General features: G+C 43.9%; 2 protein-coding genes across 2 annotated transcripts; one reads left to right on the plus strand and one right to left on the minus strand.

Annotated features, from left to right (window-relative positions):
• Positions 1-9513: 9513 nt before the first annotated feature.
• Positions 9514-11133, plus strand: AICDA (activation induced cytidine deaminase; the record flags this gene model as incomplete). Its single annotated transcript, XM_027677724.1, has 4 exons — positions 9514-9669; positions 10165-10435; positions 10616-10731; positions 11018-11133. Coding segments are annotated over 4 exons (597 nt in total), but the record flags the coding sequence as incomplete, so codon positions are not given.
• Positions 11134-16391: 5258 nt separating this feature from the next.
• LOC113964928 (C->U-editing enzyme APOBEC-1-like) lies at positions 16392-26193 on the minus strand. Its single transcript, XM_027677710.1, has 6 exons — positions 26188-26193; positions 24872-24939; positions 22361-22561; positions 20141-20529; positions 18862-18980; positions 16392-16540 (listed from the first exon to the last, which is right to left on the minus strand). Exons 1-6 carry the CDS (start codon positions 26191-26193, stop codon positions 16514-16516), a joined length of 810 nt encoding a protein of 269 aa, XP_027533511.1. The 3' UTR covers positions 16392-16513.
• Between the last annotated feature and the right edge of the window lie 293 nt (positions 26194-26486).

Genomic DNA, 26486 nt, shown 5'->3' on the forward strand with positions numbered 1-26486 from the left:
GCCACATCTGAGTGGGAAGCAGAAGCAATGCTACAACCAATGGGCACCAGTGAATTAAAATTTCTGATAATAATTCATAATCAGTAATTTCCCTGGGTCTTTGTTTTATCTTCAAATTATTCTTCTTCTTTCTCTTCTCTGCTTTCTGGGAGCTTCTACGAGGCTTTTCATCCAAGCAGAACTCTTGCTTTTGGATGGAACATGGCAGGGTATCTTTAAACCCTGTGAAATTAGGTGGGAAGCTCTGAGGTTCTTGGATACCCTCTCCTGCCTGGGCAGCTAGCTCAAGCGTATCACAACTCTGACCTCACTGCTTAAAGCAGAAACTTGGGAGCCTTTCATGTGCTCATGGCTAAAGAAATAACTGATGGTAACAGTCAGCACAACCAGGCATGGAAATGCACTAGCAGGGAAGGAAGGCAGCAGAGATATCACAGCAAAGGAGGAGATTCTCACTGCATGATGAGAATCACTCCTCGTCCCCTTTTCCCTCTCTTCATTGGCCTTAGGATGGGTCTTCCATTCCTGTCCCCAGTGCCAAGAGTAATGGGCCTCCCAGAAGAGGATCAAATTGTCAGAGGCAGACCCTAACTCTACTGACACTGGCATTAGGGAGTAGAGATTAGTGGTGGCGTGCCACAAGCCTTCTGGATATGGTCGGTGATGAATGAGAGCATAGGAGCAACTCTGGGAGAAGGAAGACAAGAACTAGCAAGGCTATCTCAAATCTTCTGCAAATGCTTGCTTTGTTGATGAGAAAACTCTAAGATGCAAGAGCACTGCTCATGAGGACTTATAGCCAAGGAAACCTTGTACAACTGCAGAGTACTCAACACACGACTGCCAGCCAAGAAACTTGCAACATGCTGTTCTTTAGGGCACTCCCAAGCCCTTCTGTCCCAGTGTCTCCAACCAAGTACTCCAAAGACAACAGGGAAATTAAAATCAGGATTTACCACCCAGGCCACAGGTGCAAGCTCTTTTTGCACTGAATAGCACGAGCTGCAGCACTGCACAAACAGGAGCTAATCATAGGCAACATTGGTTTGCAAAACCATAACCACAGCTAGAAGGTGAGTCTCATTGTGAAAAACTACAGTGCAAAACTGAATTTCTCCCTGTGGCTACCAGATGATTGCAGAGATATGGAGCCAGTGGCTTCCATTGAGAAGGAGAAAGTTGTGATTTGGAGCAGGGTCTGGGAGTGCCCAGACCAGGGGGCTGAACTGTGGGAGAACGGAGTAACACTAGAATGCAGCCTGCAGCTCCCTGTGCACAAAGAGGGTGTTCTCCAGGTCTGTGCAGCACGGAGTCAGAAGCCAAGTCACACGGGCAGGGCATGCCGGAGGCTGAAGCTGCAGGCGCTGCTATGGGAAGCAGCAAGGCACAAGCAGCTCTGGTGGGTACTTCCCCCCCCCCCGGCTCTCAGCATGGGGAAGGCACATTCTGCTTTGATTGCCGAGTCTGTGTTTTTCTTAGTGTTAATGAGATAAGCTGCACACCATGTCACGGCCTCAAGCTGGAAAAGGCACTGGAGAACATTTAGCATAAGCACCTGGACTTTGGTCACATTTCTTACCTGTATTCATGATGGGGAAGCCATTCACTAGATCTCAAACTCCTTAACCCAATCCAGCTCCTTTCCTCCCTTCCTGCTGGTGATCCCAGCAGTCATCAGTCTCTGGTAGCAAAGGCTGGAAGTGCTGTGGCCTAGGGACATGGTGGATGGTATTAATGCAGAAGGGGAGAGAAAAAAATTGTGGGGTCACAAAGTCATAGTAAAGGATCATTAGTTTAGTTCCTATAAGAAGCCCCAGCCTGGGCTGGGAAAGAGCTGCAGAGTAGGAGTGAGAAGCACTCACGGGGCTGCGGTTGAAAAGTGTATACTCAATTCTATAGTTTCACCCTGATTTGCCTCATCCCGCAGCATCAAAACAAGCTCAACAGTGGAACAAATTAAACTGTGGGTCTGGTCTCCAGGAAAAGGTTTTGCCGTGCAAGCCTGGAAAGCCTAATTACTAGTAAAACACACAATAATGTATAATCTTAGTGCACACCCAGCAATCCAGCAGTCCTGCAGCATGCAGCACTGCACTGTGCAGGGCTACAAGTTTCATAAGCTGCCCCTCCCCTGCCCCGCAGTGGCACTTCCCACACATCCTGAACTCCTGTCTTCTCTCCTTCCTGCTTTCTTCTCATAACCTGGGATCCCTGCTTTTGGCTAACTTACATGCAGCCTCAGTGACACTCCATAGGTTTTGGCTTTGTGTTTGCAAACCCCAGCACCACATCGTCCCTTCCTGGTGATGTCCACCCCAGGCACATCCTCACATCAAATATCTCTGCAGTGCTGCATATTCTGCATTACGAAAAGTCATTGCTTTGTCATGCAACTGCTGAAATCTTCTCCCCAGGCATGGCATCCACAGCTGCATCACAGGATGAGTTGGCAGTTCTAGGGACAAGGCCCTCTGCCCCATGTCCTAGACAGCAAGCTGTCTCTACATCTAGTGTGGAGGGTTTTTTTGCACCCAGGACTGGAGTAAAAGGAATGGTGTGTCTGGCAGAGGTGTCTGAGCAAGTGTGTTACCTACATGTTGGGTCTGTTTTCAAAATAGGGTGATGAACCTTTGTGGAGTGAACACAGTGTAATGTGCATGTAATAAATATGCACTTTATTGTAGTCTTACACTTAATATATGCTTATATTAAGTAAGCATATTTTATGTGCTTATAATAAACAAGCATATCAGCTTATTTATCTGCCTGTGCCTGGAATTGCAAGGAGCTCTACCATTCCCCAGCTCGAGGTCTCTGTGCAAGTCCGTGTCTGTGGTGCATCAGCACTTGTTGAGCAAAGAAAGTTTTTCTGCTTGAGGTTTTTGCTTGAGGCGAGGGGAAGCAGGTGTCTGCATTTCTTGTGTTCAGTGTAAAACCAACCAACTGGTGATATTGGCGCTAGTTTCAAAAGGTGATTTCTGAGCAAAGGGTGAATGGAAAAAATAAATATGTATTTATAATGATACACACTAGCACATGACTTCCTGTTGACTAAACAAGCAACCTCTGCTCTGCTTTGGGGCTCAGTAATTACTTTTATTTATTCACTGCATTTTTGCTCTCTAATTTCTTAGCAGTTTGCTTTCTGAATCTTTCAAAAAAGTAATAACGGTGGTGTTCCTCCTCCTCCTTTACATCTGATCACTGCTCTTCGGACAGCTATTATTTCTCTGTTCTCACTCCAAGGCAAGGAATAAAGCCGTGAGCACAAGAAACCTGAAGGGATGCTAGGATATCCTTCCATGATCCTGATAAGCTGGAGCAGTGTCTCATAATAAATAACACTCCAAACACATCAGGACAGGGACCCTTTCTAACCTTCACTGCTAGCCTTTAACTGACGCGGACTTTGATCAGAAACAGTGATGGAGTCATCTTCAGTAAAATTGTTTTTCTCCCACCTCCAGTTCCCTCTCTAAATAGGTTTGCATTGAGCAGAAAGGAAGAAAAACTGGAGTGATCAGCATCTCTCTTAGCTCCCAGCTAAAAGTGTCCCACTATATGTTAAAGATTTGGCAATTTATAACCAGGGAGAAAGCTGGACTAGCAACTAGATCAGGGATCAGCAACCTTTTCATGGTTTTGCAAAATACCTTTTTTTTAACTAGTGCAGAGATGACATTTGCTAATGATCAGGATCTTGCCTTGGCAAGAGAGTGCAGCTCCAGCTCCAGGCAGAACTGCATAGGAACTGAGGGTCCCTCTGGAAATGTTTAGACTTGCTACAAGACACTAAAACACATCCACACCAACATGTTTCTTCTCTGGGGATTAGAGCTAGAGGCAGAGAATCAGTACTACTGACTTTGTGCACTTGCACCTTCCAAGTGAGGGAAGTTACTGGTCTAAATGAAGGCATTAGAAAGCCTACAGCAGTATTTAGACTTGAGAGCCCTGACAGAAAGTAACATAAATATATTTTATCTATTTGGTCATCTGTTCTTTCTTTTTTACCTCTGTGGAGAGCAAAGAAACGCTCAATATTTAAGGAAAATAGCGTGTTTTAAACATGAAATAATGAATTCTACTTACAGGAAGGACCAGGAAAAGGATCTAGTTAAACATATTATAAGACTTGACATGTTAAACCTTTAAGAAAATCATTTTGCACAAATTTAATTTATGGGGAAGACCAGGCTGGCTATGAAGATATTTCTTGACTCCTTTCAGAGTAGAAAATGTTATCTAAAATTATCTGCAATCTTTTGGCTATGAAAATTGGGAGCTAAATATAGCTGAAATTATCTTAATTTATCAGATGAAACACAAACAGTTGTGATCCCTAAGAAGCAGATTTTCCAGGGTGTGTTGCTTTCTTTTCTTTTCTTTTCTTTTCTTTTCTTTTCTTTTCTTTTCTTTTCTTTTCTTTTCTTTTCTTTTCTTTTCTTTTCTTTTCTTTTCTTTTCTTTTCTTTTCTTTTCTTTTCTTTTCTTTTCTTTTCTTTTCTTTTCTTTTTTTTCTTTTCCTTTCCTTTCCTTTCCTTTCCTTTCCTTTCCTTTCCTTTCCTTTCCTTTCCCGTGTAACAAATGTCCTCTTTGCATTATTAAAAGAAAAAAACTAATATTAAAGTGTGATGTGTTAGTCTGACCTAGGAGATTTGTCACAAGGTGCTACTATGGCAAAGGCTGAAAGGGGACAGCTGTTTCATTAGCAAGAGTGTCCTCTCAGACTCTATTAAGTAGGACAGGGATTCTTAAGGATTGCAGGCTCTTCTAGCTTAGGTCAAACACTAGGAGCCAGATCCTCAAACAGGGTAATTGCCACCACTCTTGAGACCAGTACAGCTGCCAAAATGTGGATTTGTTGAGTGTGTATCTAAGGAGTCGGACAGTCCAAGTCTGGACTTTCCAGGAGTGCTTCTCCTTTTCCTGAAATGTACCATGCCTGCTGCTCTCAAAGGCAAGTACTCTCCAAGTGTTGGGCTAGAGAGTCTGCTCTGTTCTGGCAGCTCATCTCTCCTTTTCATGTTTTTGCATATACTGGTTTCACAAAGTCTTAGCATGCTGAAAACCAGTAAAATTAATAAGGAAAGTAAATCAAGCAGAGAAAAAACTAAGAACTACCCTAGCGTGAGGTAAACAAAAGCCCTGTTTCTCAGCCGTGTCCTGCTTGAAGTAGAAACAAAGCAGAATGTCCCCTGGCTGCCTCCTTGGCATCCTGCCCAGCCAAAGCCACTGCCCCATCCCTTGGCTGTCCTGCAGCCCTGCAGAGGGAATGGATGCCAGGATAGGAGCAGAGCCTGGGTGGCGGAGAGTGGTGTTGGTGGAGAGAAGCGTGTGCATCCCAAGTGTGATCCCAGCTGTGAAAACGCACAACCGCACGCCTGCTGAGCACATCCATCAGTCAGAGGGTCCTGGCAGTCACCCTGCTGCTGGTAGATCTCTGGGCATTAGGCTCAGAGTTATTCCGCACTGGTCCTTTGTGTACAGCTTTGCAATGCAGGTTCACCACTGCTCCTGGCGTGTTGACACAGCTCAGTCACCCATGGCCATGTTCAGGTGCCAGGCATTCCCCATCAAACCTTGAGAGCTGGGTCCCTCTCGCTCTCTTCAGCTTCGGTGTTGCCTCATGCTGCCAAGCAACTGCCAGGCCTTTCAGGGGGTCTTGGAGGAGGGGGGAAAGCCTGCCAACAATTTGGTGTTCCCTGAGCTCCTTCCAGCTTGGTGGTTGCAGGGCACTGCACAGAACTGCCTCTGTGGTGGAGCAGGACAGGGTCATCATCTTCACTGCACAGCTGCATGATGTGAAGCCTGGAGGGATAGTGTGGTTTTGCCCACATTCACGTTAGTGGTACACAAGATCTCAGGCCCCCTTCTAACCACTAGACAATGTTTCCTGCCTTGTTATGCTATTGATATTATTTCAGAATAATTTTGCAGGCAGAGGGGGCCCAATAGGGAGTGCAGTGGGGGATGGCGACCAATGGGTGCTGAGCATCTTTCAGAACTGATGCCCCTTTGCATCTCAACACTTTGTTCTTCAGCTCCTGCAACTCCAGAGGCCTTTCTAACTCCTCCCTCAACCACACCCTGATGAAAGCAGGCAAGGGCTAGATAGGGGTGAATGGGGAGGGGACACATAGACCAGTCCACATTTCTATATATCAGGTCAGAGGGCTGCACGGACAGAGCCTGCAAGACAACCTCCCTGTAATCCTATCACCTGAAAGAGACCCTGGCAGTCATGGACAGGTAAGATGAGTGCCTCTAGTTGCTTGCTCATATAAGAAATGAGGGTCTTTCTTTTAGAATTAACTTGCTTTCTGTTTGGTGCTCACCATCCTTTTCCCTTTCCCCATCTGACTCATTGATCTAAAGCCCTGTTCCGTCCTGCTCTTGCACCTCACATCTCTGTGTCTCTGTTGTCCTTTCTCTTTGACTCTCTGCCACCTGTGCTCTTTTTCCTTTCTGTCATTTTTTTCTTGTGGCTATTATCTGTTCCTTTCATTGTTTTTCTTTTCTAGAAACAAAGAATGATAACAGAAGGATGGTCAGATCCTATTTGTGGCTTAAGCACTTCAGTCCTCTACTTGCACTGCAATTACTCTGTGAGCTAATTATCACTTATCATTCTCCACAATTGCATACTATTCACACACTCGGAGGGGCTTCACTCTGATCTGAAGAATCTTTATTTGAGAAGATCACTGTTCAGTCTGCTTCTTCAGTGTCCAGGTATAATCACAGCTCCTGTGTCCTTGCTGCTTTCCCTTGAGCTATGCTATAGCCATAGGAGTTGCATGTGTATCCAGCAGTTTATATCTAACTGCACATCTGCTCAGTTGCTCCCCACAACATCTGTTCATTCATTATTCTTCTTGTACCAGCCATATTCTGAAATCCTCCCTAGCAAAAAAACCCTGGGATGCTGAACTCCAGAGCAAAGAGAGAAAAAGAACTGATGTTAATGAATATTTCTAGTTGAGCAAATCTCTTCTGTGATTCAAAATTGTCTTCACTTTAATCTGACACTGAAAAATAACCTAAGTAATCATCATTTTATTTTTTTTTTGTGGTTTGGTGTCATTTCTTGTTCTTCACTCTTATTTGCATCCACATGTTGCTCTGCAGGGGCAAAACCATTGAACAGAGAAAAATGGGATGAAGTGAGAACAGGGACAATTAGAAGAAGAATCAGAAGCATTTTGAAAACAAATGGTTTTGCCCAAAACTACACCAAAAAAAAAAAAAGGAAAGCCTGTTTTCCCTAATGTTTTTGATGTAATGAAATGCATTTTTCCATGTGGGTTTTAATGAAACATCAACATTAATGTAACTGTTTTTCACCTGGCTTACATGTTTCTTCAGCAAGCAATTATGTTGTGCACAGTGCCTCTGCTCTGTTTTCTGCAGTTGTGGCACACCTCAAGTAAGAGCTTTGCAAGCTTCTGGCCTACCACACCTGCTCATTTCCTGTGCAATTGTCTGGGCTATCCTTTCTGGACAACCTGAGGATAAGTCACCACCGAACGGGGGTCCCCTCTCCAGCATCTCTGTTATGGGTGACAGTCTTCTCCACATCCCTGCAATAACATACACCTAAGAGCTAGAAGCCTCTTGTCTTGGTTGACAATTTTGTGAGGAGACCAATGTGTGTGTGTGTGTGTGTGTGTGTGTGTTAGGGAATATATACACATGTTCATTCATAAGTATTTGTACTTATGAATGAGGGAAAGGCAGGGAAATAGAATGAATCTAAGGTGGTAGGAAGTGGGGTTTTCTCTAAGTGTGAGAAAGATCATGAAGAACATACAGTGAGTATGGGAAACACATATGCAACATGAACTGCCAGAGAAAGGAGTGATGAAATGGAGTGCGATCAGTTTGTGCTCTACTCCTGACACAACCTGCAAACCCAACAGAGCAGGACTGTGGCAGTGCTCACAGGACAGACCTCCAAGACTGCCTCAGACTGTTGTTTGGCTGAATGAAATGCTTAATAGGGATGCTTTGCCCTCTTGAGTGTGTGCAGGGCTCTGCAGAGCCTTGTCTTCTCTATGGGCTTTCTCCTAACAGGAGACACACTTCCATGGGCTTTCTCCTAACAGGAGACACACTTCCATGTGATCTGCTTCTCCAGGAGCAGATCTGTATAAAGAGTGGCATAACAGAGTATGTGAGCTCCTGCTCTTTCTGAGTGAGCAGGACAGGTATTTTTGCACTGCAGGTGAGGGTGACGTGGCAGGAAAGAGCATGTGTGCAGATCTCCTGCCTATCTGTGGGACAATCAGGGTCTCAAGGGTGCCTGAGGGAAGCATGTGTCTCTGATGTTGGGTGAGGTGCAATAGGAAGTGTGACAGGAGAGCAAAGCACTTGCACTAGGTAACAAAATGCAAGAGGGTGTGCATGACTATATGAATGAGCACCTGTGACACAGTGGCCATGTGTGAGGGTGCACAAGGGACAGAAGCTCCTGGAGAAGCAGAGAGGATGCCTGCAGTGATCAAATGTTATGGTGACACTGGCAAACAGATGAAATATGTGCTTAGACTCTCAGATTTAAATCAGTTTTAGGTTCCTAACAAACCCAAATTCCCCTTTTCTCCACCTCACTCGAGACTTTCCAGAAAACCCAGCTGGGTATCTCTTAAACTTACCCCATCTCCCTACTGAACATCAACTTGTCAGAGGGAAAAGATGACAAAGGACATGATTATTTTTAACCTGTTCACTTCTGTTTTGCATTGCTGCGGGGGAGGTGAGCATCTCACCTCAGTGAACACAGCTGCCTATGTGCCTCCACTTGACACAGAGGCTGTTAGATATGGCTCATGACTACCTTACCCTCCCCATGCTCCTGCTGCCTCTCCACCACAGGATCCCTGGGCACAGGAGCAGGCCCACACCAGTTTTGGTGTTTGACTAATGTGGAAATGGTACTTGTTTCTGGAGAGGTGTCAGCGCGCCTACCCATTATGCATTCCATCCGCTAGCGTATGGCATCTGACCTGACCCCCTAACCCATAGCCCTGCATGATGCCCTGGACAATGCTTGGAAGATATTCAGCCCAGACTTCTCTGAAGAGGTTTTAATTTGATCCATCTCTTGCCCCAGTGGTTTTTCAGGGTTTCATATAGCAAAAATAATATTTCTTGATGACTGTATTCTAGACCCTCTCAACTTCACAGGTCTTCTCAGGCACCTTCATCCTTCTCCCTCATTGGTGTCCATCTTCTGGATATTTTCAGATATTTTCACACTCTACTCAGCCATAATTGCTGTTTGACTAATCACTACTAATTCACTTACTGTTTCCACTCATAAGGTCATCTGCTTCATCCCCACAGTCAGGTCTGCATCCTTTCCCTAACACATTTCATGCAAATTACTGATGCTCTTCTCGTACTGAGAGGCCTGGATATGAGAAGGATATTTTTGGTGCTCAGCCCTGAACAAAGACATGGTAAACTCTTGGCTCCAGGGTGGGGCTAATGTAAATTCTTTCTGGTCTTCTGCTTCAGCCTCCTGATGAAAAGGAAACTCTTCCTCTACAACTTCAAGAACCTGCGCTGGGCCAAGGGCCGGCGTGAAACCTATCTCTGCTATGTTGTAAAGCGCCGTGACAGTGCTACATCGTGCTCTCTGGACTTTGGATACCTGCGCAACCAGGTACGGGGAACACCCTGTCACCCTGTTCTTATATCCATATTGAGCTGCACGCAGCTCCAGTTTGCCTGGGGCAAAGGAAGGCTGCGACAACAACGCAGGCACTGGTTCATGTGTCCACAAGTGTGGATGCTGTACCAGTACACACTGTTTGAGGGATGAAGCCTTCAGGTAAACTTCTGCTTTGTGCTGCCCACCAAGTGTGTCACCAGGCAAGATATCCATACTCCCTCCTGCTTTACCAGTCTACCTACTTTTCTGCTTAGCTCCCACACATTCCTCTTGTACACTCCTTCACATGAGTGTGCTCCTGTGCTTCTCCAGCCAATCTTCCACTTACGTACCACTGTGCCTTCTCCCCCTGTGCGCTGACCCTAGAACATGCCCCCCGCCGTGTTCCTCCTCCCCTCACACTCCATCCAGCTCACACCTCACCCCTCTTACACCCTTCTCCCTCCCCGCCACCTCACGCCTTGCCCCTCTCCCTGTTTCATGAAGATGGGCTGTCACGTGGAGGTGCTCTTCCTGCGCTACATTGCAGCCTGGGACCTGGACCCTGGCCGCTGCTACCGTATCACCTGGTTCACCTCCTGGAGCCCCTGTTATGACTGTGCCCAGCACGTGGCCAACTTCCTGCGCTCCTACCCCAACCTGACCCTCCGCATCTTCACGGCCCGCCTCTACTTCTGTGAAGACCGCAAGGCGGAGCCTGAGGGGCTGAGACGCCTGCACAAGGCGGGAGCACAAATTGCCATCATGACCTTCAAAGGTGAGATGCACAGGCAAGAAAGAGATGATGGAGGTCTATGGGGGGTTAGGGAGACCCAGGAGGGTGGGAGAAGGCAGGACAAGGAACCAGAGAAAATGATGCAGTGTGTGATGATTTAGTGATCCTAGGAGAGGTCAGTGTCCTCTTGAGCACCCTGTAACTTCCCTTTGCCTTGCACAGATTTCTTCTACTGCTGGAACACATTTGTGGAGAACAGGGAACAGACATTCAAAGGCTGGGAAGGGCTGCATGAAAACTCTGTCCATCTCTCCAGGAAACTTCGACGGATCCTCCTGGTGAGTGCCAATTCTCCTTCTTCTGGTGCCTCTTCCCTCAGCTTATTCCTCTTTTCCTCATTACAGTTCCTCTCAGCTCTTGCTGCCCATCCCTGATATTTCATTCATTTATTTGTCTTCATCTTCCACGTCCCTCATGCCTTTTCCCCCAACTTCATTCATCTCTCCTTTCCTCATTCTCTTCCTCTTCTGCCACCTCTCATCCCATCTCCTGCCATTCCTTCTCCATCTTCATAGGTTCCTGCTCACTTGACAACTGACCTAGCACTTATATTTTGTCCTGCAGCCACTGTACGAAGTAGATGATTTACGAGATGCCTTTAAAACTCTGGGACTTTGAAGTAAAAGTCATCAGCAACCAGGAGACTTCACAAACATTTGTTCTTTGATTTCCAACTCTCTCTTACAACAAATCTTTCCCTTCTTCTCTCTTTACATCTCTCTTCCTTTCAGCTCTGTGTCTAGAGATAAGACTATCCTTACTTTTTAATTTCCAAGGAGAATTAGGCTGTCTTCTGAAGACATATTCCCCAGGATCACACCTTATCCATTGCTAGCTGGGAATAGCCAGGACTGCAGTTCCAGAGAGCAATTTGCCCTCCCTCGGTCCCTGCAGAGCTAATTCAGGTGGTCCACTAAATGTAGTTCTGGATTTAGCCTTGCCCAAGTGGGAGCAGACAGCCTGCAAAGGCATTTGTGTGGCTGTGTTCTCACTGGCACTGCACTGATCTACACGTTTCACGAGGGCTTCAGGAAGCATGTCTTTTGGCTCTTAGAGCTGCACTACACTTAGCTGCTCTGTGTCCTCCCTTCTGAAATGGTTTATTTGTCCTTCTGAATGTGGGTAGGAAGTTAAAAACCATCACCATTGAAGTGGTATAGCCTATGTGCTAACAGCAAAGTTGGCCAGTTACTGGGAAGCTCAGCTGAGAGTATTGAAGTCAGTCCTGGACAACCCAGGTAGCTCATCTTTCCTCACTGGAAGCCAGCAGGTTTTCACATGAGAGTGAGTGAGAGCACCACACCTCTCACTATGTGTAATACATTTCATCCCCTAAGCATTTCCATCTAGATCAGATGTGCAATATGCTCCCTCCCTAGTCAACTGTCCTCTGCTGGAGGCACCTTTACAGTCCCACAGTCTTCTGTTTTTTCACCTTTTACTGCCTATAATATGGCCAGCTATGTCTAGTTGGTGACTGTACTGAGAAATGACCAGAAAAAACACCTGGCTTAAGCAAAGCTCTATAGCCTGTAGATAGATACCTTCTGTAGCAGCAAAAATCAAACCATCCTCCTGCCTGGCAATCACTATGTTTCCACTAGGGGACCCCCTTAGCACCTGATCTGGTGGACAGTCTGTACAAGCTGAAGATACCGGTTCCCACTACATGACTGCTCACCACCATGTTCCCACCACCTAAATTACAGATGGATTGTCCTCTGCAGTCTAACGTATCGAGGCTTTGCCAAGGCTAGTGTGCCCCACACTCTGGGTTTGCTCAGTCATTTCCTTTGTAATGGTCGCAAGTTCTCTGCTCCATCCTGTTCCTCTTTCTGGGTAAGGCTGAAGGCTCCTGGGTTGCTCCTCAGAACACCTCTACTGATGACAGGCCAGCTGCAGGAGGACAGTGGAGAGCCCTGCTCCCACAGTGCCTTCTCCTGCTAGGAGAGGTCACAACTGGGTGTATCACAAGCTTCCTACAACTTCAGGCTCCCGAGGCACTCTCAGCTTGAGAAATTTCAACCAGGAATAGCAATGAGAGTTCTTTGCAAAGCATTAATTTGCAAACATGGTGTTGTATATTTGTTTGATATGGTGCATATTATTTATATAAATAAAGGTCTTACAAATGAGCATCTAATTTTGTCATTATTTTGGTACCATATGAGTGAGGGAAGAAAAATTTGACCCAAAGGATTGACATGTCATCAGGGGCAACCTGGCACTATCCTATTAAACTGTCTTTATTCTTTTACTTGTAATTTTGAATTGCTGACAATGTCACCCAGCAGATCAAGGCAGATAAAGTGTTCAGGTACTTTAGAATACCACCCAAAATCTGTGATGTAAATGCAAAAGTTATTTGAGATGCTTCCTTCATTGTTGGCAAGCCTATCGTCCCCATTCATTACTTGTAATTGACCTAAGTGGACACAGAATGCTGACCCAATATACTTCACAAAACAGGAAGAGAAATAGAGATGTAAAAAGGATCTCTGTCTTTCAACTTTTGATATTAGCCTGTACAACATCATTGTCCTTCTCAGTGAAATTGTTGGAGAGCTACCAGCAAAAGTAGCATTTTCTAAAAAAGCAGTTGGCTTTTGCTTAAAGGCTGACTAACACTGAGTTGAAGATACGTGTTGAAACATGACAATTGGTGACACTGTGCAGTAGGAGAATAAATGCAATGAGCACATGCAGAGAAACACAAACTGCATTCAGAATACATCCTAGATTTAGATTCTTCTGAATCTAAAGCAGATTAAATTCACAGTGGACTGTTCAGCTAATCCATGTGATTCAGCTATAGGAATTTAGCTCTTCTGCTAGAGATTTTTTAACCACACTTTTCCCAAATACCACTTCATATTATTTGTTACAAGATATTCTTTAATTTGGCATTATAAAGTAATTAAACCTCAAATGCTTTAGGTGTCTATGCCAAGAATAACTCCCTGGGGGATGATTGTTATGTAGTATCATTATTTTTTCAACCTAAGGTATTTTACTTGCTTTGCAGACTGGGTATATAGTGAACATTTCACTAATGCTTATACACTTATCTTTACAGCCTATCCCTTATGGAGGTAGTGGCTGTGCTATTCTTGGTGTCTCCTTCCTTTATATGTACCTGGGCAGAAGGTAACATCTCAAGAGGACTGTGGCAAATATACCTCAAGGCCCCAGTCGCCTGAGGTGTGGGAAATGGGGACTTGTGATTTCTGGGAGGAAGTTTCCTCCCCCAATTGTGGGGAATGGCCAGAGCAGAGGCATGTGGTACTAGCCCCAGTCTTACTTGGTTCATCTGCCCACAGTTTGCAGTAATAAACAAGGCACAGGCACATCTGAATAGCTGTACAGGAGTGGTTTTTGATAACAGACAAAACAGGACAAGTGGGATGGGATGGCTATTGGTACAGCATGGGAAACTGGGCATGGCTGCCATCTCCTCGTACACAAGGGCGTCTGGCACCCCTTATGAGGGTGTTGGCTGGAGGAATGTTGTTCCTAGCTGGAAACAGCTCTCAACAACACCCAGAACATGCTTGTTGAGGAGTAGGACACTGACATCATTCCCACAGCTGCACAGAGCATTACTCCAGCTCAGTGCACAGTGCCCTTGGACTTTGCAATGTAACAAACAGATAACCATGAAACAATGCAAAGACACACTCCAGACCCTTGCCAACACAAGCATGTCTTCCCCCCACTTGCCTTCTCTTTCTCTCCCATATGCTGGTACTTGGAAGTCAGGATAGAAAGGGGCTTCAGAGTCATGGAGTCCAGTCCCCTGCTACTTGTCCCTTCAGGGGGGTTTCAGCCTGGATGTATTCATGTCCAACATTGTCCTCTGGTTCGAGTAGTTTTTTCCCCTCTCCCTGGTGCTGACTCTTTAGTGTTCCTATGAGCAGAAATTTCATTATTTAATCACATATGTACTAAATGTTCACAGAAATGGAAGTCAGATTTGGTTCACAGAAGAAACATTGGAGGAATTTGGCAGAGAAGAGACCACTTGTTCAGACATAGCCAGTGATGATGAGCAGAGCCTCTGAAGGGGAAGGAGAGTGGGTTGCTGCAAGACCAGAGGTCAGAGCAGAAGGGGAGGCACCAAAGGTTGGCAAGTATTTTGAAGGTTACCTTTGGTTTTTAAATCTCTCATACATTTTTGTGATAGGCAGGTTTCCCCCCACACTTCCAAACACGCATCAGATATAGCTAAAACTCCATTGTTGTTGCTGCTGTTGGTATTGTTACCATTAAGCACCCCAGCTGAAGGACCGCTGGAGCTTTTAAAGGCATGGGGCTGATATTGAGAGAGGTAATCTTCCTGCCTACAAGGGGCTTGTCTCTTCACATGGGTGAATGCACCCAAGTTCCAGGGCAGGGAGGATGTTGATGTCTCCACGCTATAATCTTCTTATTAGCTCACAGTTAAGAACTATCCTACTCTACGAGTTAGCACAATGTTTATACCAGTCCAGAGGGACAGAAGAGAATGAGAGCAGACCAGCTGCCTCCTGTGGTTACCTTTATGGACTAATAGTGTGGTAGACCCACCCCTAGGCCCTTACATGCCAGTAGGGGCACAGCAGAGATACAGCAGATTGCAAATTCACTCTGGCAGACAAAATTGGTGTGAAAAATTTCGCTGGGCTGACTTGGAACAGGCGAGCTTCCAAACAGACCACAGGAAGTTTGTCCTCCTGCCTTTAGTGGGCAAGGCCTGAGCCCTGAGCATGAATGGTTATGGACCCTGCTGTACTCAACTACACATCGGTCAAGTGATTTGATTTCTCCCTAAGGAAACAAAGAGTAAACACTATAATGGCCAGAAAGAGGGCATGTGACATCCAGCATGAGGTCCTGTACAGGAGGAAAAATACTTTATCTGTGCTATACACACTGTTTGGAGTTATTTTATTTGCTTAACACAGGAGACACTCCCCACCAGTTGTGCTCAGCCTTAGGTATACTCTCATACTGCAGGGACTGGAGCTGCTTCCTCAGCTGGCAGCTTTTCTGGCTGTCTTGATTGTCTGCTAAACATCTGGAGATTTTGGCATGGCCAAAGGATGCTATAAGCACTGATAAACTGGAAAAGATAGGCGTGGTTCCCTCCAGGCCCTGCCTTACTCTTCAAATCATTGTTTGTGCCTGCATGTTGCAAATCCCAGCACCAGCACATTCCCCAGTGGGATCACACAATGGGCCTCCTGCTTGGAGGGATTGGGAATTATGAAACATGGAGCTCCCAACATGATTCATTCAGATGTTCTACATTATTTGCAGTGCAAATTGAAAACTGCTGCAAGACCCAGCACACCTGTATCTTCTTTTTGCCTTCTGCTTGTACAGATAGCTCAGAGCTTTCAATATCTCCTACTTCACCATTCCACTCAGTGTTTCCAGCTGGAAAAGCAGAGATTTTTTACCTTATTGCCCCAGTTTGCAATGAACAGCTAGGTCTCCAGAGTGTGGAATTACAAGGGAGGGATGTGTATCCAGAAACTGAACAAGAAAAGCAAAGTTTCCATAGGGTTGATATTTTTTCCTTTTATTCTATTGGTTTTACAGTCATAAATATAGGGAGAATAAAAACTTAAAGTGAGATATTATTACAGAATTGCATAAATACTGTAATAGCCTGAAGTATTTGCAGAAACATACAAACACGTATCCATGAAAAATGTTGCTTGCTGGCATCTCAAGAAGGTTCTTGGAGAATCTGACTGCAGAATCAGCAGATGTGAAATACCTGATTACGGGGCATGGTCTCCATCCCCACTGGACTCTCAGGAAGCCTTATAAAGACCCAGAGAACTGTGTCCTGGATGCCTGGCTGCATCATCTGAACTTCCTGATGGCTTCTCATGTACTCCTTCTGCTCTGTCCAATACTTAACAATCTCCAGACAGTGATAAGAGCCTTCTCTGGTGGCAGGATGAAACTCATCAAGGCTGCAGCAGAAATGATTGCTGGGCAGTGGCTTTTCTGGTCTGTTATTGATGCACAAAACAAGCTTGAAAGCATGGTGGTGATGCTTATTAGTATTCAGTATGGCAGCAACGGAGGAAGACCCTAGTAGGAAGAAAGAAACTTGAACATTAAAATCAGATGCCAAAAGCTTAAGTTGTCACTTGAACATAATACAGAATTTGAAAATACGGTATCTAGTCCAAGAAATCAATCACCCTGTTCTTCCTTCAGTATTTTAAATAGTCTCCTTTGGGATATAGTTTTCCAGGCAACAGGGTAGGTGTGTACTGTGCCATGTACACACCTCCAAGAAAAACAGACCATTTAGAAACAGAAGCTTTTAAAAGGTGGCAGATTGCATAGTCGAATCCGGGGGAAATGGAGCTAGCTCCTGCGAAAAGACAGATTTTTCAGGGGTTAGAAAGGCCCTCTTGAGGTCTCTAGTCCAACAGCATATTTCCATCATGGCTAACTCCAAAGCTGGATCTGGCAGCTCAAAGGAAAGCTCTCAGTGTCTCCAGGGAAGGAGGTCTGCCAGCCTCTCTGGGTTCCAGTACAGCATCATTCTCAGGGGAGACTTTTTCCTTCTATCCAGTTGGAATTTCCCTTGTTGCAGCTTGTGCATGTTACCTCATATTCCCTCTGTGCATCTTTGAGGAGAGTTTAGCTACATTTTTACTGCCTTTATGTAGTGGAAAACTGCAGTTAGATCCCACTTAGCATTCTTTTCTTTACGTCTAGCAAAGCCAGTTCCCTCAGTCTCTCTTCGTAGGGCAAGTGCTCCAGCCCCCTGCCCTTTGAAGGGGTATTCCACCAAATCCTCTCTGGTTCCTCAGTGTCCTTCTTCTGCCAGGGAGGCCAGGACTTCACACAACAGCACATGCCTGGAACTCACTCACCTCATTACACCTCGGTGTAATTAGTAAAACAAGGCTGGATTTTCAAAAGTGCCGAAAACATAGACCTTCCCATTCCTTCTGTGGAGGGTTGGTAGTTAGCAGAACTACTGATAATGGGCCGTATTCACCCTCATTTTAGGGGTGGCTTGTGTTTTCCTGAGACAGCAAAGCAGTTGAGTGCATGCCTGACTTTCAGCATGTGTCCCAGTGCAAGCTCCCTAGCCACCAGGACTGGCCAGTAATCAACAAGGCTTGCATGGGAGAGACAAGTAATTTGTTAGCTGGCTCTTTAAAACCTGGACTTGAAGGGCATGTTCACCTCGTACTGCTGCACAGGGAACCGTGCTGAGTCAGCTGTAGTTTGTCAGTACTCACAAGCATTTAGCAGAGAGCTTTGTTCAGCTCCCTGGTAAGCATCACACTATGCATTTGATTGTGCATAAGATGCTAAATTATTTAATCATCTCAGGCATTAGGAGACTCAGAAAGACTGAAAGCCGAGGGAAAAAGGTCTCCTAAACCATTACATTGCATTAACTACTTCAGATCAGATGATTGACTGGATATTGCCACTGAGTGTGTATCCTGTCACCTGAATGTCTTATTCAGACAAGAATTATAAAGGTCAGGTCATGAGGTATTAAAAGTCCTATGTAAAGTTTGGGGTGGATGGAACTGAAATGAAGTCTAAAGTGTACTTTTTCTTCAGTCAGGAAGTTTATAGTGTCCTCAGGTGCTTATAGCATCCTACATACAGGTTAGTTTTGTGTGTGTGACTGTAAGTTCCTGCCTGTATAATGCAGTTGTGTGCATCCCTTCCTCCATCTCCTGCCATCCATTCTGCATAGAGGGACCAGTTCAAGCGAGAACTGGCTTGCTCCACAAAGAGTGGGTAAGCCAGGAAGTTAACTCCAGTCTTAGTCTTCTAGGACTGGAGTTCAACAGACCTGTTCAGTAGACCACCTTCTCTTTCTTATATAGTAGGATATCAGGCTGTACAAATAACTTCTGCAGTTGTATGGATTACAAGAAACAGGGAATGCAGATCTCAGTCACATGATACTCTTATATATAGAATCTGATCCTGAAAGCAAATCCACTAATCCAGGCTTTTAAACTTGCTCAGAACTTAGCTAAAATCAGTGGCCCTATCCTGAGAAACAAAAAGAGAGTGCTTGAATCGTGATTACATAGCTGAAGAAGCTTTTGGGGTCAAATAGCTCCAGTAAGCTGCAAGCTAATTAATTGGCAGCTGGTCCACGTAAAAGGTTGAAATAATGTACCCTTTCCTTAGTAAAATACCTGAGAGTACTGTTAAATCTCTTCTCTACTCCTGGCCACACAGGCACAGTGTAGTGGCATAGTCCTCGGCAGTCTCTTGCTGCTGGGCCCTCTACTTATGCAGCATCAAGCCCATACTTATTTTTAATACTATCGTTTCTGCTAACACCATTGCCAAACCTCCTTTTCTTGGGACTTTGCAGTAATTTTTGCTCTCAGTGTGTTCTTCAGGTGTCTACTAACCAAAAAGATATGACCAAGCTCTCTCCAATTCAGAAAGATGTATGCAGTGAAGTTCTGGGGCCAATAATCATCTTCTCCATGTTGGTATGCAACAAATCTTTTCCAGCAGTAACTGTAATCTAGGAAGAGAGATATCCAGTCACTCTTGATGAAAAGATGCTCAGCTCTTTCTTCATTAACATGTCAGTTTGTCACTTGTTTCTCAGTAAGAATACAGTAAAGGGCAGGAGAAAGATATTCATGTAAGGGATTACACAATTAAATACACAAGTAAGTTAGTGAAAAGGGGAACCGAAACTCCAAAACCAGAAATATGTCTAAAAAAGAATAGCCAGAGAGAGAAATCACTGTGGTGGCTAGGACAGCCCCTATCAAGAATAGCACATCAAGGCATAAAGCCAGAGCACATTTGCCAAGAGAAAAGGAATCAGCAAGGGGAAGGACTGAAAAGAGAAGTGGCACTTGCAAGTCATAGCTTGTCAGGCATACCTTTTGGCAGCCTTGCGCTTGATCACACAGCTTTGGTAAGACACGTTGCTTCAATCATGAATTTGTCTGACTTATCTCAATGATCAGGGAAAACCTGGAGTGAACACTCCAACATTTATCAGCTTCAGAATGATCTTAGTGTTGACAGGGTGGCCAGAGCTTCTGTCAGTGCTCTGGTGGTATAATCCCAGATATAGGTTCCACAAGATAAGCAATGTCTTTTAAGAATGCATTAGACCTGGTGGATTTAATAGCTGCACACTCCAGTAGTAAGTGTCCAGACAGGTGTGTGAGGTTCATCTCTTCAAATGTTCATTCCTTTCTGTGAGCTGCTTGTCTGGACTATTTGTACAGCCAAACATCAACAGGCAAGCAAGATATACACACAAAAAGGCACACGTGCAAGACATGTTCTCTGTGATGCATCATCTGAAAGTCTCTATCAAGGGGAAGTAATTACTGGCTGCAGCTGGCAAGCTGATCTGCATATATATGCTAGGAGGGACAGGTTCTGTCTTAAGCCCAGGATTTTTCACTGCATGTAAGGGAGGTGTGGATGGCTAGAGAAAGCCCTAACTCTCCATGTTCAGATTTGGCAAGAGGAAATGACCATGTCAGTCCTGCTGCTGTATAGGACTGGGGAAAAAATAAGGCAGAACAGAGTGACATTTTTGCACTCACTAGTCCTCCACAATGCCAGTCATCACCTCTATTACAAACTGAGAGTGCACATAGTCCCAAAACTTTCAATCCACACCTAGACAAAGCCGCCAAAGAGTAGTTGGGTTACCTGCAAGATTCATGATACGTATAGCGACTCCATTCATCACCAGGTTGCAGAGACCTTGCCGGTTGCGCATATCCTGGTGCCTGAACAGCTTGGCTGCGTATATTTCCAAGGTCACATTACGATGTGTCCTCAGGAACTCCAGAATTCTCCTGGAGCAATTTCCACAGGGACTAGTCGAAAGGAACCAGGTGATGGAACAAGGAGCTGGTGGCACATCGCTGAAGCAATTTTCCAAGAAGTTGACTTCAGCATGTTGGTTACAATTGTTTGAGAACCAGTTCCTCCAGATGGAACCATTTCTCCACCTGATTTCATAGAGCAGGTACACCACCTGTGGATGTTGGCCAGGCAAATAATTTCTTTTGAAGTCTTTTGGCTGTATCTTCCACCTGCAACAGAAGTACCAGCAGTACTGTGATTCCAGCTCTTCAACCATGTTTGGTCCTGTTGTGCATTGCCTGATCTCAGCATCAGTCAAGCCTCCCACTTTCAGCCTTTCCCATCACAAATGAGCAGCACGAAGAATGTTGCAATCTAATGATCTAAATACGGAATTTGATGAAGACTCCAGAACACCCGCAGCACTTTCTTGAGAACTGTTGGGTGGGTAAGCAGCCCCATCACCACTCAGAGATCAGCACCAGCCAAAGCAGTAAGAAAATGGAAAAGGAAGATTGGGGAAAGGGATGTTAAGAGGAAAACAAGGCACAAGGCTGTCTCTGGAAATCACCATGGAGCTCAAACAGCACACAGTGATAGATGACATCTCTTACCCTTGGTTTTCCTTTCTGGGTGCAGGATCTATATGGAAAAGATTTGTAAGTCATTGAGGATAGCAGATCAGAAAACAAAATTTCCTCTACACTTTCTCTCCAGACCCCTTTCAGTCTATACACTCCCTGCCAAATCTCTTTTCTCTAAAAGGACTTAATAAGTAATGTCTGCACAGCAGGATAAGCACTCTGGAATGCAGGAGGGGTGGATTCCTACCTGGGAGTTGAACTTGATGGCTGTTTAAACTATACTCTACCTGAACCCTTGCTCAGTTTAACACATTAGGGTGGATTGCGTAAACACTCGAGTTTAACTTCACTGATTTCAGCAGTACTGCATCTGTTTTTCTCTGACTAATCAAAGAGCGGAATCAAATCTCTTATCCCTTTAAATCTTCCAAACCACTTCTACTAGGCAGGCAAAACTTGAGCTATTTTCCTATTGTAACTCATAATGTCAGTCTAGACAAAAACATTTTCGCAACCAACAGTCCCTTCCTTACTTATTATGAAACCATTTCAAAAGCTAGAAAAATATCAGTGTCAAGGAAAAAATATAGTGCAGAAAGGAGGATGATTTCTGACTAACAAATATCCAAGGGGGAGCACCACAGACCTGCCTGATAATACAAATTTTGTCTCTCGTGGTAGCAGGCAAGTTTGACCCCAGGACTCATTGATCTCTTCCCAGCTGAGAGCGTAGAGAAAAACACTTGATCACTTGCAGGTGATCAAGGCTACTTATTTATTTTGTAAAAATCCATCTATAGTGAAATTAAGGATCGAGGAACGATAATTTTATTTAATAGGTTAATTAATTAAAATTTATTTCCCTTTACAAATTTATACATAAATTTTATATAGAATTAAAATTTAAAATAATTAATTTTTATTTTACATAAAATATATAATATAATAAAAATAATTTACTTAGAATTAAGATACTAAAGGCACTTTTTCCACAGCTTAGCTCTTTAAGATGAGGAATTATGAAATATACGCAGTCAAATTGCATTTCAGTAGAAATAAAATAGTCTTCCACATCAACAGAGATGTGATCAACTCTTCGCACAGCTGTGTTGCCCTGATTCTTTAAGAAGAATATTCTAGTTGTTTCTCACAATGAAAATAAAATAAGTGAATAGATAAGCTAACTAATTTGCTCCATTCTTAATTGCTTTTGAGATCTCTTTCCCATTAAAAGTTCTTTTGGATTTTGAATTCTTTCTTCCACATTAAGGTTAACAAAATTATATTAATATTTTGAAGCTGGACCTAAGACTCAATATATGATAATGCATTCAAAGAGATAATACACATATCCACAAGTGTCTCCTGTGTATCCTCATGTGCCAACACAACACATTTTTCCCTACTCTCCAGTTTCTTAGATACAACTACAGTAAATATGGAGAAATAGGCCTACATTTCACATAAATTTACTTACCTCTGCCACCAACAGCAGCCATGGATGTTTCTGGTTTTGTGTGTCACCTCTTGGCCGATGGATGTGCCTTTATTAGTCTTACGTTTGTTTCGGTTTCTATTCCCGAATGCTGAACTTTGGGCGTCTCTAATGTTACTCAGCTGAATGTTTCCTTGTGGTAACTTTTTCTTATGCTTATTTGCACTACCCCACTGGCTGAATCTGAAAGCAAGTTCCTGGCAGCAAAAGACTGTAAATGAGGGTGCTGCCATTCAGAAATGGATCTGGCCCTGAATACAAGGTTACCTTCCAGAAGCTGGAATTCACAGGTGAGACTTTTTTTTTTTTATTTTGCAGTGCAGACAGAAATTACATCTCTTTATTACCTTTAGCTCCAGAATAGAAAAGCAAATTTTCTCTAGTCACCCCAATGCACCGAGAGAGAAGCATTTACACAAATGGCATCAAGACACATAGCTGTGGAATGGCAAATAACTTTTCTAACACCCAGATATATCAGAAAGTTGAGCAGAACCCAATGGAGAGAGGGAGATAAATGACATCATGGGCAAAACCCTGTGAGTCTGTGGAACTCCAGCAGGTGATGATGGTTGCTGCCATTTCACTTTATGGGACTACTCCTGTGGAGTTCCAAGGACCACTCATACACCCTTGAACCTAGGTCCTCACGTAAAACAAAGACCCTCAATGTGTGTGACCACTGAGCTGTGGTCAGTGACTGTGCAGACACTGTCAGGTGAACTTGAGGCAAGCTGCCTATCATCCAGGAGAGCTTCAGCACTTGACAGCTTGTTGTGAGGGAACACCAAGACATTTTTGAAATGTCACAGCTGAGAAGAGCTCTGTACTCATATGTACTCCTCTGAAAAATGAGTGAAACAATGCTAGTTTCTAGTGAGATTTCCTCTGACTGACCCAAAACTGGGTTGCAGAGGAAAGGGATTACAAAAGAATTCTTCATGTGGCTTAGGTAGAATCAGTCTCTGTCACAGTTTTCTCTGGTTTTGTGACACAATGCAAGCTGTAGAAATGCATCCCTGGTGAGTCATCATCCAGTAATGTGCACTCCCTGAGGATAAAGCCAATGCCTTCTTCAATGCTAAGTCTGACTTGGGATTGTAAAGCTAGGGGAGTGATTTATTTGTATTCTCTGCAGCCAGCTCTCAGTATTCTATTGTCAAAAACTGTTCAGTTTCCTGCCAGGGTAGATGAAACATAAGCATAGATGAACGGTGGAGTTCAGAGGGAGTAGGGATTCAGGCATTGTCAGGATTCTCTGCGAAGGAGAAGACTAGTCATGGCAGGTTATCAGGCACTGCAGTGCCAACACAGAGTCTACCTTTAGGGCCTCTTCTACTGCAAGGTCACCCCTCACTTCACAGCACAGAATTGTTCCCTAGTGGTTGTATTATTTCATACCTTAGAGAGAGTGAATGGGATCGGCTCAGACACTCAGATTCTTAAAACAAAAAAGTGATTGACTAATGTAGTTCTGAGTTCATGGACACGATTCTCAGTAAGACCAGGAATGCATTGCTACTGTAGTACTCTCTTCATTGCCTTCTCCATGCAGTAGGTATTTACAAATATGCAGATGTAAATAAGGCTTCAAGATGATTGCTCTGATCTGCAAGAAATGGCTTGATTAGCAGCAGTAGTTCCTGATATAAAACCAGAACATGCCACAGAAAGCAGGGAGAGAAAAATGAGTCCAAACAGAAGCAGGAAATTAGCAACGCAACATTTTCAGGTATCTCCAGGAAGCTGAGTGTGCTCTATGAAATGGTGGAAAACCAAAAAGAAAAAAAAATTTAAAAAGGAAATGTTGTTCTGTCATTCCTGCCAGTCTAATATGAGGAGAGAAATCCCTTTGTAATTCAGTTGCTGGTTTAACCTTAATAAAATCAGAAGGACAAGGTTACCACACAAGAGAATTTCCGTATGTCTAGAAGAACTTGCACATTCTGTTTACAGGGAAAAGACTTCAGTGAGTCAGAGGAGGATGATGGCCTCAGATCATATATCTGGGTGAGAAAAACCTGTTTCTTGGTCTTTATGAGCAAACAGCAGTAATCCAGTACACCTTTAAATTGCTATGTGCCTGTAGCAATGGTCATATGTATAGGTGGGACCTCATATTGCACAAACAGCTGTGAAAAATTTTTTATTCTACTTCTCACATAGTCAAGTACGTCTCCTTACAGAAGTTGCTTACAGGAGGTAATGTTAGAGATAAATGTGAAGGTGATTTGTGATGCAGAGCTATTGGTAACATCTGAATATATCTCACCCACTCCAGCAAATGTTTGGGGTTTTTTTAAAGAACCAGCACCCTCATATGCACGCCTCATGAACCTAAATGCATTTTGGAGGAACATACATAGCAAAGGGCACACAGAATGGTGGACATACACTCACTCATGACTCCTTTAGCCATCAGGTTCCTTAGACCTTCATGAGAATATTCCTTTTGGTAGTAGAGTCATGTCATATACATTTGACCAGATTCACCGTGAATAATAATCTAGAAGCTTCACAATTTCTTCAAAACACTTTGCAGAGGGCCTCCGAGATATGCACTGAATGACAGAGAGGGGGACAGAGAAACAGGGAACTAACTCCCTACAGATGTCTCCCAGGAAACAGCAGCATAACAGTTCTGCAGCTGTGATGTATTACAGAGGTGGTGTCTACTGATGTACTACTCCCCTAACTTATCTTGCTGAGTCACCTGTGTCTCGAAAGAACAGGCACATAGTTTGTATTTTTTCTCAAATGTCTTTTGGTTTATGTGACACCTGAAATCCAAGAAGCCCATCTAGTAACAAATTCGGGCTGAGGTAAAGTCCTAGAAATGGAAACATATGGAAGAAATTAGGGAAGACAGACAGGTTAGAAGAAAGAGGAGCACAGAGGAAGGAAAGTGAGGTCAGACATCAAAGAAGACAAAAAGGGACAAGGTTTAAATCAGCCCAGATCCCAATTTGCAAATCTCTGAGAATTTTACAGGTACTCAGCTTTCTATTCTCTAGCTGAATGATCTGTTGCAAAGAGGTGAGAATCACTCAGTGGAAGTTTGGAAGCAAAGAGGAAGACAGAATTTAAACGTGACTAAAAGCCTGGGGCTTATGCCACAGAGGCTTAGGTCTCAATCTCAGTTTACAGGCTGCCCCCTGGTCTTAATTTGAAATGGTAAATCCTGAGTTAGTTCAAGTGTTCTGCTGCTGGCACATTTGACAGTAAAAGAAAAATCCACTGCATGCTTGTTTGATTTTAATGGAGTTTTCTCAGTAGATATCTATATTTTTATGAAAAGAAAGACCACACACAAAGTGTTTTAAGATTTACTCCATGAACTTCACATATAAAAAAGTCTAAAATGTGTCTCTTTGTATGAATCTATATGTATGAATACACACTTACAAAAATATTTACAGATATTTATGTATGCACAAAAATGCAATAAAGCATATAAAAAAAGCTTTGTAGATACACAAATACACCTCCTTAGCAGCATAGGACTTTGTAACTCTGATTGATAAGCACACCTACCCTTGGCTCTTTTATCTCTCACAGCACCTTTGCTTTCCATTCCTCTGCAGGTTGCACAGCGTCATCAGACTTCATTGAGACTCTTAGTCAGCTTCTGTATGTGGAAACCAAAACTTAAGAGATTAAGATAACTGGTGACACTGTGCTGCTGCTGGGTGAGCTTTATGAGTCTGACTCTGTTCAACAAAGTGGAATGACAGCCAGACACAAGGGTGTGCAGGCAGAGCCCTGACCCAGGCAAAGTGGAAAACAGGCAGCTAGTAGGAAGCGCTTACCTCCATGCTTACTTCAGTATTAATTTTTCTTAGCTAAACAAAACCTCCCAATATCCTTGTAATATAATTCTTTCACATTAACTGGTGAGGCTGCAGAAATCAGAGAAGTGGAATAAAGATACCTCATGAGGAATCAGTGTGAAAAAAGAAAAGCTGCAAGTGAAGGTATTTTGGAATATGTTTTTCTACTCTAAGCAGTGTCTTCTCACACTACTTTGCATCACAGAAGTTCTGTATATTTATCTTTCTGATTTTGCCTCATTTCTATGTCTTTGTTTCAGTGCACATGCTTTGTCAAA

The sequence above is a fragment of the Neopelma chrysocephalum genome, unplaced genomic scaffold (genome assembly GCF_003984885.1).
Source record: "Neopelma chrysocephalum unplaced genomic scaffold, ASM398488v2 Primary Assembly neopelma1_43, whole genome shotgun sequence".
In the NCBI taxonomy this organism is placed as follows: domain Eukaryota; kingdom Metazoa; phylum Chordata; class Aves; order Passeriformes; family Pipridae; genus Neopelma; species Neopelma chrysocephalum.